Source organism: Acanthopagrus latus, chromosome 12 (genome assembly GCF_904848185.1).
Source record: "Acanthopagrus latus isolate v.2019 chromosome 12, fAcaLat1.1, whole genome shotgun sequence".
Classification (NCBI taxonomy): domain Eukaryota; kingdom Metazoa; phylum Chordata; class Actinopteri; order Spariformes; family Sparidae; genus Acanthopagrus; species Acanthopagrus latus.
In genome coordinates this window covers 19616222-19637418 of record NC_051050.1, presented here as the reverse complement: position 1 = coordinate 19637418, position 21197 = coordinate 19616222, and the positions used below count along the sequence as shown (strand labels likewise).

At 40.5% G+C, this 21197-nt stretch overlaps 1 protein-coding gene across 7 annotated transcripts in view; it reads left to right on the top strand.

Annotated features, from left to right (window-relative positions):
- Positions 1 to 20994, top strand: part of ptpn13 (protein tyrosine phosphatase non-receptor type 13) — a 50364-nt gene extending 29370 nt beyond the window's left edge. For 3 of the 7 annotated variants that reach the window (XM_037117811.1, XM_037117813.1, XM_037117815.1), the window contains 39 exons: positions 767 to 841; positions 950 to 1121; positions 1381 to 1531; positions 1634 to 1772; positions 1984 to 2136; positions 2530 to 2712; positions 2823 to 2985; positions 4209 to 4629; positions 5243 to 5349; positions 6202 to 6255; positions 7611 to 7700; positions 7874 to 7981; positions 8137 to 8268; positions 8459 to 8931; positions 9323 to 9454; positions 10635 to 10728; positions 11109 to 11194; positions 11291 to 11459; positions 11583 to 11797; positions 11901 to 11999; positions 12081 to 12454; positions 12545 to 12695; positions 13029 to 13184; positions 13366 to 13537; positions 13699 to 13909; positions 14052 to 14137; positions 14240 to 14301; positions 14413 to 14568; positions 14695 to 14860; positions 14998 to 15087; positions 15186 to 15283; positions 15378 to 15433; positions 15514 to 15611; positions 15892 to 16040; positions 16127 to 16217; positions 18694 to 19031; positions 19107 to 19322; positions 19400 to 19462; positions 19559 to 20994. In XM_037117811.1, the coding sequence (XP_036973706.1) occupies positions 767 to 841; positions 950 to 1121; positions 1381 to 1531; positions 1634 to 1772; positions 1984 to 2136; positions 2530 to 2712; positions 2823 to 2985; positions 4209 to 4629; positions 5243 to 5349; positions 6202 to 6255; positions 7611 to 7700; positions 7874 to 7981; positions 8137 to 8268; positions 8459 to 8931; positions 9323 to 9454; positions 10635 to 10728; positions 11109 to 11194; positions 11291 to 11459; positions 11583 to 11797; positions 11901 to 11999; positions 12081 to 12454; positions 12545 to 12695; positions 13029 to 13184; positions 13366 to 13537; positions 13699 to 13909; positions 14052 to 14137; positions 14240 to 14301; positions 14413 to 14568; positions 14695 to 14860; positions 14998 to 15087; positions 15186 to 15283; positions 15378 to 15433; positions 15514 to 15611; positions 15892 to 16040; positions 16127 to 16217; positions 18694 to 19031; positions 19107 to 19322; positions 19400 to 19462; positions 19559 to 19636 (6027 nt within the window). In that variant the 3' untranslated portion in view covers positions 19637 to 20994. The remainder of the gene's footprint in view (positions 1 to 766; positions 842 to 949; positions 1122 to 1380; positions 1532 to 1633; positions 1773 to 1983; positions 2137 to 2529; positions 2713 to 2822; positions 2986 to 4208; positions 4630 to 5242; positions 5350 to 6201; positions 6256 to 7610; positions 7701 to 7873; positions 7982 to 8136; positions 8269 to 8458; positions 8932 to 9322; positions 9455 to 10634; positions 10729 to 11108; positions 11195 to 11290; positions 11460 to 11582; positions 11798 to 11900; positions 12000 to 12080; positions 12455 to 12544; positions 12696 to 13028; positions 13185 to 13365; positions 13538 to 13698; positions 13910 to 14051; positions 14138 to 14239; positions 14302 to 14412; positions 14569 to 14694; positions 14861 to 14997; positions 15088 to 15185; positions 15284 to 15377; positions 15434 to 15513; positions 15612 to 15891; positions 16041 to 16126; positions 16218 to 18693; positions 19032 to 19106; positions 19323 to 19399; positions 19463 to 19558) is intronic. The other 4 variants (XM_037117812.1, XM_037117817.1, XM_037117814.1 and 1 more) reach the window with 3 other exon arrangements.
- The last annotated feature ends 203 nt before the right edge of the window (positions 20995 to 21197 follow it).

Below are 21197 nucleotides of genomic sequence, written 5' to 3'. Positions count from 1 at the left end.
GTCATAATAGCAAACCAAACCAGTTTTCTTTTTTTTGTTCTGATCAAATTTCAACACCTGATTTGAATATATGTTACTGATAGTGATAGGCGGTTATAAACCACACAGCTTTTCTTAAGTAAAGGGTAACAAATATGCAGAATGTATCAAATTTCAATGTTATTAGAAACATATACAAGTGAATAATATGAGAATTGAAAGAATGCCAAGGAAAACTGGCAATCAATCAATTAAACTAGAATTGCACTTGGGAGAGAGCGTACCTCTGCCAAGGCGCAAACCGTCCCCTTTAATTCAATCAAGTCTAATCACAGTTGATGCTCTTCTGAACCCTCATTATCTCAGTTACACATTGGTGGTAGTTGCAGGTTTTTATCCAAATTAGTTACCGTATAGCATCTGAAAAAACTAACTCTCTTTTTTAAATCCGCTAGATCTGGATTTTTAGTGTACTCCTCAAGATCAGTGCATTATTCCCCTGGGAAATTAGGGAAAATGTCAAAAAATGCTCTATCTCACAATTTTAAAAAAAAGTGACATTAAATGTCCCTGATCTGTGTCTTTATCCAAATCCATATCAGATGTTAATGGTGTCTAATCTAATCTAATCTGTCTCATCCTCCATTCAAGTCTCACGAAAATCTGTTCATTAGTTTTTGTGTAATCCTGCCAACCAACGGGCACAGAAGTCTTTGGGGAAAAAAATAGAATAATAAAGGCTCTCTCTCTCTCTGACAGTTTCTTTGTATCTATACCCCAATGGCAGATCTTCCATGGGCCTGAGTTTGTGAAGATGGCCAGTGAGCCCTGTGTTGCCTTATCTGTTCCCTCTTCAATAATGGTGAGGATGTAAATGTATTGGCTATATACGTATTCTGTGTGTGTGTAAAAGAAACTGCTTGTCTCATTTATAACTTCATCTGTTTTTCCCCCCCTCTCTGCCCACAAGAAACGTGGTAAGGTGGAGGAAGTGCAGAGGAAGGTGGTTGTGGTGCTGCTGAACAGCCAAAAGCTGGAGCTGAGCTGTGACATCAAGGCGGTGTGTAAAGACGTTCTTGATATGGTGGTTGCCCACATCGGACTTGTGGAGCACAACCTCTTTGGCCTAGCATACCTCAGAGGTAAAGTATGCCATTCTTGTACATGTAGAAGAAAATCTTTCCATCTTAAATGCATAGGATAAAACTGAGATGAAGTGCTGAGCATATTAGATGAGGCTGCATTAAGTTTAGTACAGAGTTTAATGGTCTTTCCATGTAAGTTCATCTACACCTGATGTCTCATTAAAGATGCAAACCCTACACTGCTGCAGGCAGACAGACATTACTGACTTCCTTCTCCCCGTTTTCCTCCATCTCCACCTTAAAATCATCCACACAGATAATGAGTTTTTCTTCGTTGATCCTGATGCCAAACTAACCAAAGTGGCACCGGAGGGATGGAAGGAGGATCCTAAGAAGAAAAAATCTGACGTGCCTTTTAATCTCTTCTTACGCATCAAATTCTTCCTTGATGACGTCAGCCTCATACAGTAAGTGTACATTATCATGGATGAGAATGTGTGTTGGCATATTGTGTTTAACGAAAAATGTCAAATTTGTGTGTGTGTTTTTTTTTTTCCCGTGTATAACAGGCATGCTATGACCAAACATCAGCACTACCTACAGCTGAGGAAGGATATCTTGGAGGAGAGGGTGCGCTGCGACACAGAAAATGCCATGATCCTTGCTTCTCTGGCACTGCAGGCTGAGTTTGGTGACTACCAACCTGAGGTACCGAATTTCTTTAAATCATCTACGTGTTATCGGTCAGCTAGCAACACTTCACATAAGAGTCATTCATGCCTTTCTGATTCTTTTCATTTAATGAATTTAATTAGTTTTTAGAATCATATCTTACAGTTTAATATTGATCCTATTAGATAAGATTTCATGAAACAACCAAATGATTTTAAAAGTAACAATGGTGACTTCTGTACCTCAGCTCCACGGAAAGACTTATTACAGGCTGGAGCACTATCTGCCGGTGTCAGTCCTTGATAAGGTGAACCAGGCGACCATCAAGGAGGAGCTGCCCAAACTTCACAGCAACTACTATGGAGCATCTGAGTCTGAGACTGAGTTTGAATTTCTCAAGGTCAGCAAAACCAGAGTGTATAAAAATCGTTGTTTCAGATTGATGGAACAGAATATTTTAAGTAATTACCACGCATTTGCAAAGTAGTAGTGTTCTATGACAAACACATTGTATGTCTTCTGGGATGTTCCAGAAAAGGAAGGGCTAATGAGTTTATTTAGGAAAAAGAAGAAACGGATTTTAGTTTATGTTTCAAACAAAAGTAGTTCAGTCCCACCAAGGCATTTTATTTTTTCTTTGTAATATTTCTCAGAAAATCATCTTTAGTCTTCTAAGAAACTCTATTCTCTTCAGATTGAATAATGTTATCATATTATATATAATCAGATAAAAATCAGTGCACTCATTGGCCACTGACCTAATTGAAAAACCTCCTCTCTGCATTTTTTTAAGGTGAGCCAGAGGCTGACAGAGTATGGCGTCCATTTCCATCGGGTGCTTCCTGAAAAGAGGTCGCAGACAGGCATTATGATGGGTGTCTACTGCAAGGGGGTGCTCATCTTTGAGGTCCTTAACGGAAATCGGACCGCGGTGCTAAGGTTCCCCTGGAGGGAGACAAAAAAGATTTCCTTTATAGTATGTTCTTGTGTCTGTATTATCAGAAATAATAGTAGCAAATGCAGTTTATTCGTTCTAACACTGCCCTGTCCTCACTTTCATGTAAATGCTAATTTGTTACATTAAAGAGAAAGAAGATCTGCCTTCAGAACACATCAGATGGGATTAAGCACCTGTTTCAGACAGACAGCAACAAGACCTGTCAGTATCTGCTACAGCTCTGCTCTGACCAGCACAAGTTCCACCTGCAGATGAAGGCCCGCCAAAATAACCAGGAGCTTCAAGACCTAGGTAGGAGGGGGGTTCACATTATATGGCCTCGGGCTCAGACAGATGTGAATATTTGGCTCGCAAGACATATTTTCACTGAGAGGAAGGAAAACAAAAGTGACCCATCACAGCAAACCTCCTGATGATGTCAACACTAATGACATTTTCCAGCTACAGATGTATTTGTCAGCCATCCCACATATCCTCTGCAGATTAAAGCTGCTGCCCACTCATTCCTCTCTCTAGAATTTGGCATATTTCTCATTTGCCAAAAATATGAATATAATCTTTATTTTCATCATGTCCATTCCCCTCACTTGTCACTGTGCAAGTTTAATTTCTCCACAAATTATGTAAATCTCCATCAACATGTGTTTGCAAACTTGATCTGATTATTTTTCTCTTTGATGGTGCCTGCCTTGGTTTGTTTTGTTTCACTTGGATAAGAGAATAACTTTGTCTGCGCCATACTCCCCCCAGATTGTTGACATAAAGTCACATCTGGGTTGTTGACTGCCAAGAAGACTCTGGCCTGACCCTTTGACACGATGATTAAGATGGATATCTCCAATACCTGCGTTTTCCATCTAGACAACAATAACCTCATATGTCTGGATGACATCCATTTTAGATGTCTGGATGACATCTAAAATGTAAATAAGAAATGTAATCATCTGCAGGCAACTGTTTACTGACAACAGTCTCCCTTTGTACAATCCTGTGTTTACACAAAGTGGTGGACCTCACCCCATCCTTGCTTGTGAATGATTGAGCCTTTCAGCGATGCCCTTTTCACACCTAATCACGATGTTCTCACCTGTCACCAATGAACCTGTTTACCCGTGGAGTGTTCTGAACAGGTTTTTTTTTGTTTCAAATAAGATAAGCATGTATTTCCAAAAAAACAATTAAGGCTTGAATTTGCTTCAGTGAAAGGCTGTGGCAAACACAAAAGTCTTCCGCCTTGATTTAAAAATAGGTGCCGAGCTGCAGCTTTTAGGCAATTTGTTCCAGATTTGTCCCACATTAAAGCGTGAATGGTGTCTCTTGGATGGATGAAACAAAAAAGAAAGAAACACTAAAATCAGCAACTATACTTGGGTGGCTGTTTTTATACCTGACTGATCCCCCCCAAGTAAAGTCTATGTTGTAAATAACACTAGGTTGTAAATAAAGATGTCATTATTCATCATTTTCAAACTATCTGCTCACATTCTGTTTTCCCTGTCCTCTCTGGTGTTTAGAGAACTGCCCCTTGACCAGTTTGCAGTATTCCCTCGATCCTCGTAGTGGAGACTCAGTGGGTAGGACAGTGAGTTCAGGCAGTCTTGCCCCTAGCCTGTCGACACGCTCCAACCCAGACCACCTGAAGAGGATCTCCTACTCAGAGGTGGCCCTCAACAAGGCACCGTCTGGCCCAATGTTGGTCCAGGATGAGCTTCACTTTCCAGGTTTCAATCCAGTGGCCTCCACGGTCCTTTCCAATCCACGGATAATGAGCCGCTCCCACCACAACCTCGGACAAATGCCAGAGTCCCCAGAGCACCAAGTGGCAGAGTCGTATCGTGGCCAGAATCAGGCGCAACCCAACCAACTGGCCTCTCACTTCCAGCAGCACCAGAGAGCCAGCTCAGACACAGACTCCCTTGCACACCAGCAGAATAAGTGAGTTAAAGGAAGCCGGATTTGTTGCTAAATACACTAGTTTATGAGAGAATGTAGTTCTGAATAAAACCATAGTGGGAGTAGGAGTTTATTTTGCATTTCATTACTTTACAGTCCATTAAACTAGCAGGAAGTAGGATGTTTTATACAATTTTACTCCTTCAATTGAGCCTTTTTAAAGTCTTATTTTAAGCTCAGTTAAGGAAGTGGGATCTTGTGTTTATTAGTCTGTGAAGTCTTTAGTGTCACAGTCTCCGAGCTCGCTTCAAGACAAACTAAGGTTACTAAGTGAGGACATGTTGGTGGGTCTAAAGCGCAGCCTAACACCACAGAGACAGAGAGAACTCTACTTCCAGCTTCTAATTAACCCTCTGGGTATGTGTGGGTGTGCATGCGCCCTTGTGTCTGTGTTTGTGTTTTTATGATATTGGGCCAACCAGCGTGTGTGTTCCTATTTTAATTTGTAAAAAAAAAAAAGATGTTTTTGTGCTAGCTGCTCCCTCTCGTGTCAGCTTTACAAAGACAGAGGATTTCGTATGCATACAAAAAAACTGTAATATGTATAAATGTAAATAGCTAATAAGAATGAAAATGAGTTTCATCTCCTTTTCAGATCATTTAGCACAGCGACCCACAGCAGCCCAGCCTGGAGTCTAAACAGGTCCAAAAAGGAATCTGACTCTTCTTCCATAGAGGACACTGGCCATGCATATGTTGTAGGTAAGAATGCTGACCGGTGAAGGATGCTGCGGTTCCTTGTGAAGCAAAGTGCCATAAATGGAGAGACTCCAGAATATTGAATCTATTTCATCAGCTGTGACGTATGGAGTTGTCTGCAGCTTCAGCTCTTTTCTGATTAATGAAATAATTGAATTGTCAAATGCCACTTACCTTATGTACACCTCAGCAAATTTATCTACATGTATAAGGACTTTTTAAACACTAAACAAGGACCAAACACTGATGTTTTTGTGGCGTTGTCTTTCTTTTTTGCCACAGAGGCTTGGAAAACAGATTTGAATCAACTTAATTTTAATCGTCATTGAATCGGAACCAGTTTTGTTGGTTTGTTTTGAAGAAAATGGATGAAATCATAATAAAAGCAACAAATGCCATATTTTGAGTTTTTTTGTTTTTTTTTCACTTTGTATTCACATACTTTATTTTACTATTTATTTGGTTACTTAAGGATCCCCATTAGAATCACATTGATGCACCTCTAGTCTTTCTGGGATCCTTTACTTAAAATTAAGACAATCAATAGGAGAATCTGAACTATTTAAAATGTGACCTCAATTAAACAAGCTAAGTGGATAGACACCCCAGAGAAAGTACAAATACACATAGAATCAGAGAAACCAAACAGAAAAAACATAAACGATGTTTATGCTTCTGAAAATGAGTGCGATTATGCAGGTTTGCTTCTGCTTGTGTTAATTGTTAACTGATAACAATACGTGTCTCTATAAACATTTCCTAACATTATCGCCTGTAAATTAGCAGATAGATAAACAAGAAGTTTTTACCACTCTGTGTCATGTACAGGGCTAATGTCTTGTGTTCTGTTCCCAGGTGTCAGTATGCACAATTCCTCTGGAGTGCCTTCAACCCCAGCTTCTGTCAATGGTATGCATCAGCGTTCTTCTAGCTTTCATTCCCCCGGATACATACACACCATATCTACATCCTTTTTCTACAGTGTTATGTCAAAATGCAGGAAATATCCCACCACTCTCCACTTTCAACCATGTCGAACATTTTTAATCTTCCTCTTAAGTTTGTAGAACCATACGGTTATCTTGGCACAGCTGAGTACGGATATACAAACTAAATAAAAGGCTGTGTTCCAAATCAGAATTATGTAATAGAAAATAGAGTCTGTGTCCTCCACTGTACAGACTGCCTATGGAACTGGCTCCAGTCCCACGATTTAATAGCTTCATGCTTGGCTCTTAGAACTCATGACCTTCCCTTTCATCCTAGCTTAACCTGTATTTTTAGGCCCATTAGCCAGCAGCGCTAAAGTAGGGGCCCCTCTGCAACACTGCATGCCTGCCTGAGCTGATTAATTGTTACATTGTAGATATACTAATGCACTCAGAGTGGCCTACTGCATATCCCCTCTGAAATTTATTTTGCAAAAACTACCCCGAGTGTCAGAAATCACCATGTACATTCACAGATGAAAGCTCATCATACGTGTGCAGCATCACTGTCCTGTGAGAACCACAGAGCCCTATTTTCAGCTTTGTGGTGATGCAGTTTCCAGCTGTCACTTTCTTCTAAATATTTTTACCTTATAGTGGCAATTTTGAACTTCTGCGTTGTGCTGGATACCGTCGTTGTTTAGAATTTTAGTCTTCTGTATAAACTACATTAGCTATTGGTGCTCTCTGTAAGCAGAGCAGAGACGGACACTGAGATTAGGCACTCGAGAATCTGCATAAAGTCACGTCCTTTGGACTGTCCCTCACAAAGAGATTCCACAGTCCAGCAGTATCAAACAAATTGTCCAAAGGCTTATATAGGCAATCAAGAGAATTGGGGAAGGTCTCATTCTTCACGTCAGTTTTTATTGTGCTTAATAATGAGGAAGTATTGGATATATGTAAATAATTTACAAATGGTTACATAGAGCCCTTTTTAGAGGTAGGAGATTTTTTTTCAGTCCACAAAGGAACTCCTATTCTTTCAGTTTATCATGAAAAATTCTAATTCAAAATCACCAAATGTAAAGTTACATGATCTTGACTGGACAGGATTCACTGGTGACTGCAGATTTCCAACAAATATATGGGCGTAAAAAGTCCAATATATGCTTCAAAGATGTAGTGGAGTGGAAGTATAAATGTGCAAAAAATGGAAATACTCAAATGAAGTACAGGAACGTCAAATGTACCTCAGTTACATTCCAGTACTTTGTACATCTACAGTATATTCCTATAATTTAAACAAATGCTGTCTGTCCTTCTGCTGCACAGACTCATTCAAAAAGAAGCTCAGTGCCTTACCGTCTCCAGAGAGAGAAATCACAACTGTAAACCTGAAGAAAGATGTGAAATATGGCCTGGGTAAGGGTGTATACATGTTCTCCTAAAACAACAACTCAATTTCACGCTGCCTCCGCTGCCACTTCTGACAGAGCGGACAAGCATTATAAATTGCATTTAAGGCGCCTGTGTTCCCCTGATGTTTTGTGTTTGAATGTTGTTTTCATCAGTTCGTGCTTGCGTGTGTTCTCTAGGGTTTCAGGTCGTAGGAGGGGAGAACTCTGGTCGTATGGACCTCGGTACCATCATTAGCTCCATCACTCCTGGGGGTCCTGCTGATGTCAACGGCTGCCTCAAACCTGGTGGGTCACACTTTTGCTGCAATCTTTCTCCTGTCTCCTGTTTGAATCTGATGATGTTGTTATTGTTGTTGTCTGCTGTTATAATGTTTAGCAGTTAGCTGTGTTGCCATACCTGGTCACCTTTCATGTGTGTAACCATTGTAATGTTTATGCAGGTGACCGGTTGATTTCAGTGAACGACATGAAGCTTCAGGGGCTTTCTCATGCCTCCACGATCGATATCCTCCAAAATGCTCCTGATGACGTCACTCTGGTGGTGTCACAGCCAAAAGAGAGGCTCTACAAAGGTAAAAGCAGGGATATGATTGTTGCTGCTATGCGTAAAATTAACGTTTTTTGTTTTTGTTCCTTGTAATCACATACAGTATGTAGATGTGTAACAGTTCTCCAAATTAACAAAGATCACCTGTATTTTTCCTCTTATTTCTAGACGTTAGACTAAACTAACAGTGCTGTTCTTTTTCCTTGTTTTGACAGAATCTTCTCCGGGTTATGTTCCCTACCAAGCCAAGTCTGCTTTGAAGGCACTTAATTCTGGCCAGAGACGAGAACTAGATTTTGACACCTCGTCAGAGGAGCAGGTGGGAACAGGGAGCCCCAGCCCTCCTCTCCACAGTGCTGGCTCACCATCATCCACCTCCTCCCCAGTCCATCAGCACACCGGTTCTCAGGACTCTAGGACAAGTGGTGTTACTAAAATCAGCCAGCCGCCTGCTGCTAATGGAGTTCAGCAGTGTCTAGAAAGAGCTACAGCTGCTGCCACAGCTGCCCAGCTTCACAGACCAGAACCTAACGTGGGTTTGGATCCTATGCCACCGGCTCTGCCACCCAAAACTAGGAAAGCTAAAGTGTCAGAAGCTCCTAAAGTGTCCGAGCATTCTGACAGGGGGGATTCAGACATGGATGAGGAGACGTATTCCAGTAGTCAAGAGAAGCTCAAGGTCAAAAAGGTGCGGCCTTCGTGTTTATGAATTCAGCGGTTTAAATAGATTCTTTGCTTTTAAATCTGATCAGGATATTCATGAATAAAACTCGCAAAAAAGGTTCTCTTTAATCTTGGGGAAGCAAATATAAGCTTTATATGCATATAACAGGATAAGAATGCTTCTTTCACAGACAAGCATTACTGATCAGATGCTTGGTACAACTAACTGCTTGTTTATGTACCTTTTTGCATTTACAAAGTCAATGCAACTGCATGTCCTTCCTTGAATGTAATATCTGCTTGTTTGTTCTTCGCTCCACCTCCTCCAGCTTCTTCACTCTCTCTTCACCCCTTTCTTCTATCTGCATGTCCCAGCTTGTGATAATTCAAGTTAATACCCTGTTCTCTGTTTGCAGGAAAACATCATGGAAAATTTAAATGGTAATGCCTCAGGGGTCAATAGTCTCTGTCCAGGAGAACTATTTGACGTTGAGCTGTCCAAAAAAGACAGCAGCCTGGGCTTAAGTGTCACGGTACTGTTCGGAAAGGTTTTCACCGTCTTTTTGTTTTGGCCCCTTACCCCTCCCCCACTTCATCTTGTCACTGTTCATTTGGGTTTATATGTTGCTTGGTTTGGTTTGCTCTCTGAACGCTGAATGTTGTCTGATCTGGAAGCTCTCGCAGGATTATTGTCTGCTTAATTCTGTTTGCATGCTGCCTCTCTTTTAATCAGTAAGGATTTTCTTTTAGTCACACGGTATCTTAAGCACTTTGCAGTTAAACACTTTCAACAGGACTGGTTAGTGGGTCTCATGGCTTCCTACACGTTTGCTGCCGACTCTAGAGTGACTCATTGGAGTGAAACTAATATAATTTCTTTCTGAGGAATTGTGTACACCTTGTTGATTAGCATGGATTAATTTACTCCACAGTAACATTCAGTAACAACTCATGTGACTGTGTCAATCTAGAATTGCTGTCAAACATTTGTGTTTAGCATAATAACTTAGTGTTATATTAATAATACAAATACTGAAATAACCATAGCAATTCATCTTAACTATCAACCCATTATCAAGACCGTCATATTCATCTTAACTATCAACCCCTTACCAAGACCATCATAACCAAATGGGCACTCAATAGAAATGAATCTCTGATCTTTTTAGATTTGAACTCTCTGTAATTTTTCAATAACATCACGGTGGAGTTTTTCATTCAGAATTGTGATATGATAGTTGCTTTGTCTTTGACATAAAAAAAAAAAAACATTCGTTATAAAGTTATTCTAAGGGTGAGGAAATTATCCACTCTGTTTTAAAGTTAATCATGTTTTTGGCCATTGAGTCACTTCTTTGAAATATGTGAATGATACAACATTGTTCACCGACAGGAATAGGAAGGATCAGAATTAAACGTGGGTGAAGGAAACAAAAGTAACTGCTGAGAACATAAAAGATTTTGATTTATTTTGGCATGAAGCAGCTAATGATGTTTTTTGAATATATGGCAACAACTACTCTATGAATATAAGCCAGTTTTTATGTGCTGTTCGCACAGCCATCAACAAAAAAAGAACAACAGCATTTATCATATCACAATTCCAACATTCCAATATGGGAAGAAAACAAACAAATGTCCACACCTGCCATCAACCCCCATAGAAGATACAAATTCAACTTTTTTTCTCTCTGGCTGACTGGACTAAGAGGTGTGATCATTTCTTAGGGCGGAGTCAACACAACTGTTCGACATGGAGGCATCTATGTCAAAGCCATCATACCGAAAGGAGCTGCTGAGCTCGATGGACGGATACAGAAAGGTAAAAGCATCAGCAGTAAGGTTAGAAATAATGATGTAAAAGGTTTGGATTGATTGGGTTTTCCGCGTCATTCCAGTGGATGTGACTTCATGCAGGTTCTCAGGGCCACTCTCACGGTAGCTAATGAGGACTACAATGTGTAACGTTACTTTAGAAATGGTGTCTGCTAACATAAACTAATAACTGGCTTCCAGCACAACACACATTTAGACAGAATGATAGATGCTTCAAGAGTCTGGAAATGGTTGGTTTAAGTCCTTAAAAAGTCCTTGAATTTTACCCCTAAAAACAGAGTCAGGGGTATTTGAATTAACAGCAGAGTTTGTATACATGTGTTTTGACTTTATGTGTTATAACCTCTCTGTCCGTCCTCCACTCAGGTGATCGTGTGATGGCTGTCAATGGAAAAAGTCTGGAGGGAGCCACTCATCAGCAGGCGGTAGAGGCTCTCAGAGACACTGGGCAGGTATGGGATGACATTTATCACAAGCACTCTGCTGATTAGCTGTTAGCTGCCCCCTAGCTGGCCACTTAAGCTTAGTGAATCAATTGTCTCCCTCAGACGGTGCACTTGTTGCTGGAGAAGGGTCACCGGCCTACAGACAGTGTCCATGCTCCCCTCACACCTCAGTGTACTCCGCCAAGTGCCGACAGCGACCAAGACCAGAGCAAGAACAAAGAGCAGCCGCTTGAGGTCAAAGAAAAACCAGAGTACAGCTTTGTTACACCAGGTGAGGAAACAGCATGCCACACGATCATGGATTCTGCTGTGCATTTTTAGTTTCAGCATCTCACTCTTTTCAGTCGATGATAAACGACTGACATGACAATCTGACGTGTCTCTGTCTGCATAGATAACGTGTTTGAAGTGTGTCTGCTGAAGAACACATCAGGGCTGGGCTTCAGTTTCAGTCGAGAGGAGAACATCCCCGACGAACCCCACGGCTCCAGCATGGTCCGGGTTAAAAAGCTCTTTCCTGGCCAACCAGCTGCAGAGAGCGGTCGCATCAATGTGGGTGACGTCATCATGCGGGTCAATCAAACCTCTCTCAAAGGACTCTCACAACATGTGAGTAGGATTATCTCCCTGTTACGGCCAAGCCTGGAAATCAGTGGAAAAGAGAAGTTAAAAAAACATTGTTTATTCTGAATTTTGTATGTGATTCTCTCAGGAGGTGATATCAGCTTTGCGGGGAACAGGACAGGAGGTGACTTTGCTCCTCTGTAGACCCAAACATGGGGTTCTTCCTGAAATGGACACTTCAGCTTTAGTGAGTCAGTAAATAACCCTCTGTAACTGCTGTGTGGACCAGGAATTTTTGGAAGCTTTATTTTACCCTTTTTCTTCCCAGACGCCCATGTCATCACCCCGAAAGGAACTGGTAACCCAGCCAGAATCCAGCCTGAGCTTCAGCAAGACTACCCCTCCTCAAGGCAAGCGGAGTAAATGTGCGGTGGAGGAGGCCCTGGAGAGGCTGCGGATCAAAACTCCCGGCCGACACAACAGCTACAGTGACAGCACAGACGGGGACGAGGAGGTGGAAGAAGCCTTCAGCCCGAGCACTGTGGATCACAGTAGGCAAACCTGGGATCGGAGCGTCTACCACACCCCCAGCAGCAACCTGGGACTAGGACGCTATGACAGCACTGGCCACCTGGACGACACCATCCACTCAGCCTTCTACTCCCCCAACCTCTCAATGACGAGATCAGACCTCAGCAAGAGGTATCTGATCAGTAAAAATATTCATATCATTTGCAATAATTATGCTGTCTGATTTCTCATATAGTTCTGTGTTGATTGTTGCTTGGACAGGTGTCCTTCCCCTGTGGATGTGGAGTCAGCTGCCCTGTCTATGGTGTCCTCCCCCTCTGCCCCAAGCCCAGATCCCCTGCCTCCCCCGCTGCCTCTGCCCTTAAACCTCACCTTATCAGGCAACGGACAGGACATGGAGGAATTTGTTCCGGTAAGGACTAAAGAAGTGAAGTTTGGATAGACACATATCATAACAAATTTATAACCTGCCCAAAATAAGCATTTGACTCTTTTCACATTGCCAGAAGACGAACTGGTCTTGTCTTTTTTTTCTTTTCTGTCAATTATGACAGTGTTACAGTGGTTACTTTTTCCACTTTTATTTTACTTGAGTCTTTTTCAAAAACTCAACTGGGTGTTGTCCGGTGTGAAATGGGGAAACAGTGATCAAAATATTTCTGATAAGTCAGACTCTCAGGGAATTGCAATTAAATTGTGGTTCGACATTTTGAATCCTCTAATCGAGATTCATTTCCGTTGTCAGGAAGTCGAGCTAAAGGTCTCCTTGGTGAAGTCAGAAAAGGGCAGTCTGGGCTTTACCCTCACCAAAGGTAACGATCACGGGTGTTACATCCATGACATTGTCCAGGATCCAGCCAAAGGAGATGGAAGGCTCAGGCCCGGGGACCGAATGATTATGGTACGATTCATCCATAACCCCTTATTCTGGTCAAAGCCTACAGCATGTTTCAGTCTATGTTGGTGCATTCTACATCTTGCTGTGTTTGAAACCTAACCCTAACCCTTATCATAATACTTAATAATATAATCATAGTGGTGTGTGTCGTACGTTTCCTCTATATTTTATCTTTTATCTCCAGGTGAACAACACTGATGTGGGCAATATGGGCCACACTGAGGTGGTTAATCTTGTGCGTGCGGCCCCCCGTGTAGTTGACTTGGTGGTAGGGAGGGTCCTGGAGGCTCCAAAGCCCCCCATAGAAGCTCACCTGCTGCCTGACATTTGTTTAAAGGGCAGCCAAGAACCACTCGGTAAGAAGCAGCCCTCATTAACAAGATCAAATGTCCATATCACAAGTTAAATTTAGGCACTGTGTATCCACTCTTCTTAGGTCATTGTAGCTTTTTCCCAGATGAAAAAAGTAATCTAGATCAAGTCCAATGAAATCTTTTTACTTTTATTCTATCACCAGGTTTGGTGCTGGATGGTGGCAGTGACAGTATATACAGTGTCTTGTTTGTGAAAGACATTGCGCCGGGTTCAGTGGCCTTTGAGGAGGGAAGCCTGAGACCATTAGATCTGATCCACTACATCAATGGTGCTCCCACCCAGGACCTGACTCTGAATGAGAGCACCAGACTGTTGGAGCTCTCCCTCGACAACCTCTCGCTCAAGGCCACCAGGTAGTCTACCCAAAATGTTGCATATTTTTCATGCTGACTTTGTTGTTTTATGATCCGAATGGCATTTCAACAAAGCTCCAGATACTTTCTGTACCATGATATCGCTAACTTTATTTTTTTTCTCTCTTTCTCTTTCTCACAGGGATGGAAAACCAGTCTCTCCTGGGCAGAAAAGTGTCTCTTTTCTTAATAACAACATTAGCCCCAAGGTTTCATCCAGCATGAATGGTATGTTTCACATCTTAAAGGTGCCATCTTTAAAAAATAAATGAATAAATAAAATATTATTTTGCATATAATTGCAACCTTATTTTCTTTCATGGGTTTCAGGGTTTCTTAAAGGAGAAGATCCACAAGATCCAGAGTGTCTTGCAGCACTTTGTCCCTCAGAGGTAAGTTTGATATAATTTTATTTCAAATTCCAGTAATTCTGAGTTAAAACTTCTACGGTTTCATTTCTTATGATTTCTGTTTAGAAATTGTTTATTTGTGTGAATGTGCAGGAGGAGATCATAACGCTGGATCTGGAGAAGCCTCATGCAGGAGGTCTGGGTTTCTCTGTGATTGGAGGAGAGAGGGGGATCTTTGTCAAGTCCATCACACCAGGAGGAGTAGCAGAGTCCTTGGGCAAACTGCAAGTGGGAGACAGGCTGCTGAAAGTGAGTGATGTTTGACATTTGCTGCTCAGAATTCAGGGTCATAGTAATGTTTCTCCTGATGTTCTGAGACACTACACACAACCTTCAGCAAAGAGATTAAATTATGATTGTGTCTTTTTCTTGCAGGTGAATGAAGAACTAATGACAGGAGTGTCCCACACCAAAGCTGTCACCACCATCCGCAAAGCTAAAGGCCTGGTTCACCTCATAGTGTCCAGACCACCGGACCAGAATCCAAACACATACCTGGACTACCTGCCCATCAATTCTGACAAGTGCAACGGAAACACAGGTACAAACAAAGACCTAAAAAAATACATCTCTGTGCCTTTTTAGAAACGCTTTAACTGTTGTGTATCATTTACAAATATCTAATTAGTCTTAATATTCGTCTTTTAGTAACGACACTTTCCTTCCTGTTTCTTTCAGACATGAGTGAGGACAGTGGGGTGAAGACTAAGCTGCGTGCTCTCCATGATGAGCTCAAATCTGGCAACTATCCTTTGTTACCACCAGCAGGTGATGACATATTACATATTACAACATAACGTTCTGAAGGCTCAGCAGAACAGTGTCGATTTAATTTGTAAATCAAATAATACAAACATGTTTCACAGACTATGAAGAAGATGGTCTAAGAGAGACGGAGCACAGCACAGAGCTTTCAGAGGACACAGATTGTGATGGATCTTCTTTACCTGAAGATTCCCCTGAGGTACAAATCAAATCCGACATTATCTTCATGAAACGTATCTGAGGGCTCCATCAGATAGAGTTTGTTTATTTTGTCTATGCTTTTTCCACAATAGAGTTCCCGTAAAGTGGAATGGCAAGAGGAGAGTGTTGACGATCCTAGGAACGAAAAGTAAGATTTACCTTTTACGACAGGGAATATATTCACATGATTCTCCTTCACATCTCACATTTATGTTTTTGAATCAACAGCTATCTGCAAATGGGTGCTGGACAGCCAGAGGAAGATGAAATCACATGGGGAAGTGATGAACTACCGATTGAAAACATGAACTCCAAATCGAGAGATGGTAAGACAGACTTTGGATTTCAAATTTGACCCTAAAGATAAATTGACATCTGGCCAGCTGTAGTTATCAACATTTAATAAGCTTGAGTCAATAAATGGAGTAAACAAAGAGGAATTAACAGGTCTTAGAAATGTTATTACATACTCTGTAGAGTCCGATATTTTTTCGATATCAGAACTCTCATTTTTATGTTGCTGTTTTTTGACTGGCATTAGGTTTTTGGGCCATTACTCTTGACATTTGAACTGATTTGCATCTCTCCCAATTCTGTCTTTCCCAGATGGGCCAATCATCACCGAGGATGAGCTGACGTCTTTACCGCTCGTCAAAGTGGTCCCTGACGGTCAGTACACCGGAGCAAAGCTCAACACCGTGGTGCGCATGATGAGAGGCCTCCTCGAGCAGAAGGTCCCACTGCAGGAGTTTGAAGTGAGAATCTACTTAAAGTTTCATCGCCTGTGAATTTTTTGGCAAGTGTTGAGATTTTTATGAACATCTGTTTTCCCTCCTGGCAGAATCTTCAGAACCTCCAGCCTCTGGACGACTGTTTAATAGGCCAGACGAAGGAGAACAAGAAGAAGAACCGCTACAAGAATATTGTTCCCTGTAAGAGAAGTCACAAATGTTCTGTCCCATATTCATACAGTGTATCATAACATGAAACAAAAATGAAAGCTTTTTAATAGATGTCACTAAATGAAATGCTTGATACTTAAAGGGACAGTTCACCCCAAAATCAGAAATATATATTTATTCTCTTTCCTGCAGCGCCAAGCTAACCAAGTATTTACTATACAGTGACTCACAACTGAAAAGAAATGGAAAATAATATGTGAACTTTGTGTTAATATATTCAGTGGAGTATAATAATATGTTTCAAATGGGATGTAAACATAGGTCCGACTGAGGGACTTGAAAAACTCTAGCAGTAGGGCTGAACTCTCCCCGGGCCGCCGCCTATTTGTGGCCCCCAAACTATTATTCCTTCACTGTGTTTTGGTTGGGTCGGCACGTGTATACCGGGACCTGTCTCCATGCCAACAATACAGACAGTTGGGTCACTCACTGCTGTTAACTTTCACTTTCGTTTTTGGAGCAGTTCCCATATTTACATTTTGCCGGCTGTAGGAGCAAGTTTGCTGCTTAAAGAAAAGTGGACAGTGAAAATCGGCAATTCGAGGAAGAATGGACTGAAACATTTGCATTCATTCCCCCTCCAACTAGCACAAGACCCATGTGCTTAATATGCCAGGAGACTATAGTTGTGATGAAGGTTTAAAATTTGAAACGGCATTATGAGACGAAATATAGGAATTTTGAAGAGACATTTCCTCAAAATTCTATGGAAGCTGAGAGCAGCCATGGATTTTTCTTTTTTTATACACTGTTATCTCATGATAAGGACTTATTATCTCGTTATCTCGATATAACAAAGGTCGTGTTCCCATGATAACAAGTTATCATCTCGTTATAACAAAGGTCGTTTTCCTGTGATAACAAGTTATCATCTCGTTATCTCGATATAACAAAGGTTGTTTTCCCGTGATAACAAGTTGTTATCTCGTTATCTCGATATAACAAAGGTTGTTTTCCCGTGACAACAAGTTATTATCTCGTTATAACAAAGGTCGTGTTCCCATGATAACAAGTTATCATCTCGATATAACAAAGGTCGTTTTCCCGTGATAACAAGTTATTATCTCGATATAACAAAGGTTGTTTTCCCGTGACAACAAGTTATTATCTCGATATAACAAAGGTCGTTTTCCCGTGATAACAAGTTATCATCTCGTTATCTCGATATAACAAAGGTCGTTTTCCCGTGATAACAAGTTATCATCTCGTTATCTCGATATAACAAAGGTCGTTTTCCCGTGATAACAAGTCATTATCTCGATATCACAAAGGTTGTTTTCCCGTGATAACAAGTTATTATCTCGTTATCTCGATATAACAAAGGTTGTTTTCCCGTGACAACAAGTTATTATCTTGTTATAATAAAGGTCGTTTTCCCGTGATAACAAGTTATCATCTCGTTATCTCGATATAACAAAGGTCGTTTTCCTGTGATAACAAGTTATCATCTCGTTATCTCGATATAACAAAGGTCGTGTTCCCATGATAACAAGTTATCATCTCGTTATCTCGATATAACAAAGGTCGTTTTCCCGTGACAAGTTATTATCTCGTTATAACAAAGGTCGTTTTCCCGTGATAACAAGTTATCATCTCGTTATCTCGATATAACAAAGGTTGTTTTCCCGTGATAACAAGTTATCATCTCGTTATCTCGATATAACAAAGGTCGTTTTCCTGTAATAATAAGTTATCTCGATATAACAAAGGTTGTTTTCCCGTGATAACAAGTTATCATCTCGTTATCTCGATATAACAAAGGTCGTTTTCCTGTAATAATAAGTTATTATCTCGATATAACAAAGGTTGTTTTCCCGTGATAACAAGTTATCATCTCGTTATCTCGATATAACAAAGGTTGTTTTCCCGTGATAACAAGTTATTATCTCGATATAACAAAGGTTGTTTTCCTGTGATAACAAGTTATCATCTCGTTATCTCGATATAACAAAGGTTGTTTTCCCGTGATAACAAGTTATTATCTCGTTATCTCGATATAACAAAGGTTGTTTTCCCGTGACAACAAGTTATTATCGCGTTAAAACAAAGGTTGTTTTCCCGTGATAACAAGTAATTATCTCGATATAACAAAGGTTGTGTACCCGTGACAACAAGTTATTATCTCGTTATCTCAATGTAACAAAGGTTGTTTTCCTGTGATAATGACTTAAAATCTTATCTCGGTATAAAAACAGTTGTTTTCTCGTGATAACAAATTAATAGTGCATTTAAAAAAAAAAAAAAAATCCATGGCCGTTCTCGGCTTCCGTAAAATTCAGAGGTAAGAACACAAAAAGCTACAGAGTGCTCACTTAGAAACATTGTTTTATTCATCTTTTTTATATATATTTACGCATACACACGGACATTTGAGTCATTGAAAAACATCTTTGAGGCCTTTCAAGATTTGTATTTGAGTATGCCTGCTTCCTGTATACACATCTAGTTGATACAACTCGAGTCGTGCTGGGCAAAGATGGGGGCTACATCAACGCCAACTTCATCAAGATGTCAGTGAAGGATGAGGACTACTTGTACATCGCCTGTCAGGGTCCCTTACCCACGACTCTGGGTGACTTCTGGCAAATGGTCTGGGAGCAGAAGTCCAACGTGATCGCCATGATGACCCAGGAAGTAGAGGGAGGGAAGGTGAAATGTCAACGGTACTGGCCAGACACACTGAGGACAGCAGAGATGGTGGACGACAGGTTACAGATCATGCTCATCAAAGACCAGTATCTCGACAACTTTGTCATCCGACTCATAGAGGTCAAAGACATCCAGGTTAGTTTGCAGCCAATTTTCTTCTGACAACTTGAGCCTTAATAGACACAATTACATGAACTCCTCTGTCCTCAGACCAACGAAATACAGCGTGTGACTCATCTTAACTACACGGGATGGCCCGACCACGGAACGCCCACACAGCCTGAGCAGCTGCTCACATTTATTTCTTACATGAGGCACGTTCATCGATCGGGACCCATCATCACACACTGCAGTGCAGGCATCGGTCGATCAGGGACCCTCATCTGTATAGACGTGGTTCTGGGTCTCATTGGTAAAGATGCTGATGTAAGTACACATAAGCTTTTAATCTTGTTTGTATTATTTTGTTCATGATCATGAATCTTACAAACATTTTCCTGTAGTTTGATATTTCAGATGTCGTTCGGAACATGAGACTTCAGAGACAGGGAATGGTCCAAACAGAGGCGAGTTTTAAAGTTCACTCTTTGAATTTGATTCCGCACCTCTTTGGATTATGTTTTTCTGCTCACACATTATCCAATTTTTTTTTTTTCTTACAGGACCAATATATTTTCTGCTATCAAGTGATCCTCTATGTCCTCAGATGCCTTCAAGCAGAGGAGAACATCTCAGGATAGTAGAAAACCACATTCGTAGGGGCTGAGTGACTGTTTCACAAGAGCAAAACAAAAATGGAGGAGAGTTGACACAGGCAGAAATTGCCAAATTTACACTACATGTTTTTTAAACTGCCTTTAAATATTCAGTTCTCTTGAGAGTAAATCCTTTTAAAGAAGTCTATATTTTTATGTTTGCTTTTTGAGTTTCTCTCACTTCGGCTGCTACTCCCTTTCAATGCATTTATGAGAACTGCTGATTGTATTTCTTGTTGTCACCTACAAGAGAACACTTTTTTGCCCCCCCCCCCCGATTCTTGAATATTCTAAAATAATTATGAAAGTGATCAACAACTTCGTATTTTATGTGGAACAAAATTGTACTTGTGTATTTTAAATCCTATTTTGATGCTGGAACATGCCTTGACAGAATACTATGTCAGTATTTGCTTTGTAAATCTATTATACAGTAATTGCTTACTGCCTGAGGGTAAATGATGGAATTAAAAGTGTACATATTCATCTCCTGAAAATTAAACTGGATACATTTTAAATGTTATGTAGAGGAAAGTTTCATTTGTTTTAAAAATCTGAAATATTTTTCCTTGACTTAATTGTTTTATGCATATTACCTTTTATATACCTTTACTGTTTGCGTTCATGCTGTGTGTAAAGGTTGCTGTCACATTCCAAACTTCATTTATAGACAACAATATTTTCCAAAGCTTGCTGCCGAACAGAACCACTGAGAAGTCTGAGGAAGAGAAGCTACAACTTGTGCACATGTGTAAAGGCTGGTGACTTGAAAATTACTTAATTTACACAAAAGGTTACTGCACAGTATTGCAATAATGAGAAGCTGTGCTGAGGCTGCTAGAGGATTGATAACTTTTCATTCTTAGAGCAATAATTTGTGAAGACATTCTGCATTATATTGGTGTTGATTTGTCGACCGAGTGATCAAATTTCTTGGCTGTAATGCCACAGAAAACCACAAACTGGCCTCAAAATTGACCATAGAATTGATTAAACAAGTCTGTGCAAAGATTGAACATCGGAGAACACATATTTATATTTTTCTTTCTTGCCATTTACAGATGTTAATGTTACTGTATCTGCTCTCTATGAATGAATGCATACTCCTGAGCTATCAAATGGAACCATGTCATTTTCATGAAATACAGAGGCAGGAAGCTGTAGGTGTTGCTGACATGTTGTGTTGTCTTGCACCAGTTTCACCACTATGTGGTGCCAAAATACATTATCCCATCACTGTAAAATAATTCTGGAAACATGGATCTCCAGAAATCTTTACTGACATAACACTCACTTGGCTGTTCAGTTGCCCATTTAAACAAAATAAAGCTTATATTGCTCAATGTGTTTGACGGACATTTTTCTTTGCTATTTGAGACACGGCAATGTAAACTGCAGAATTCAACAATTGGGGAAAAAATGTACACAGCAACCAAATCACCTAGCAAATAGTAGTAGTATATGGATGCAATAGTAGCTAAAACGACATTGTGTATTGAAAAGTTGAGTTGTGCCATAAACTACACATATGCTGTTCGTCAATTAA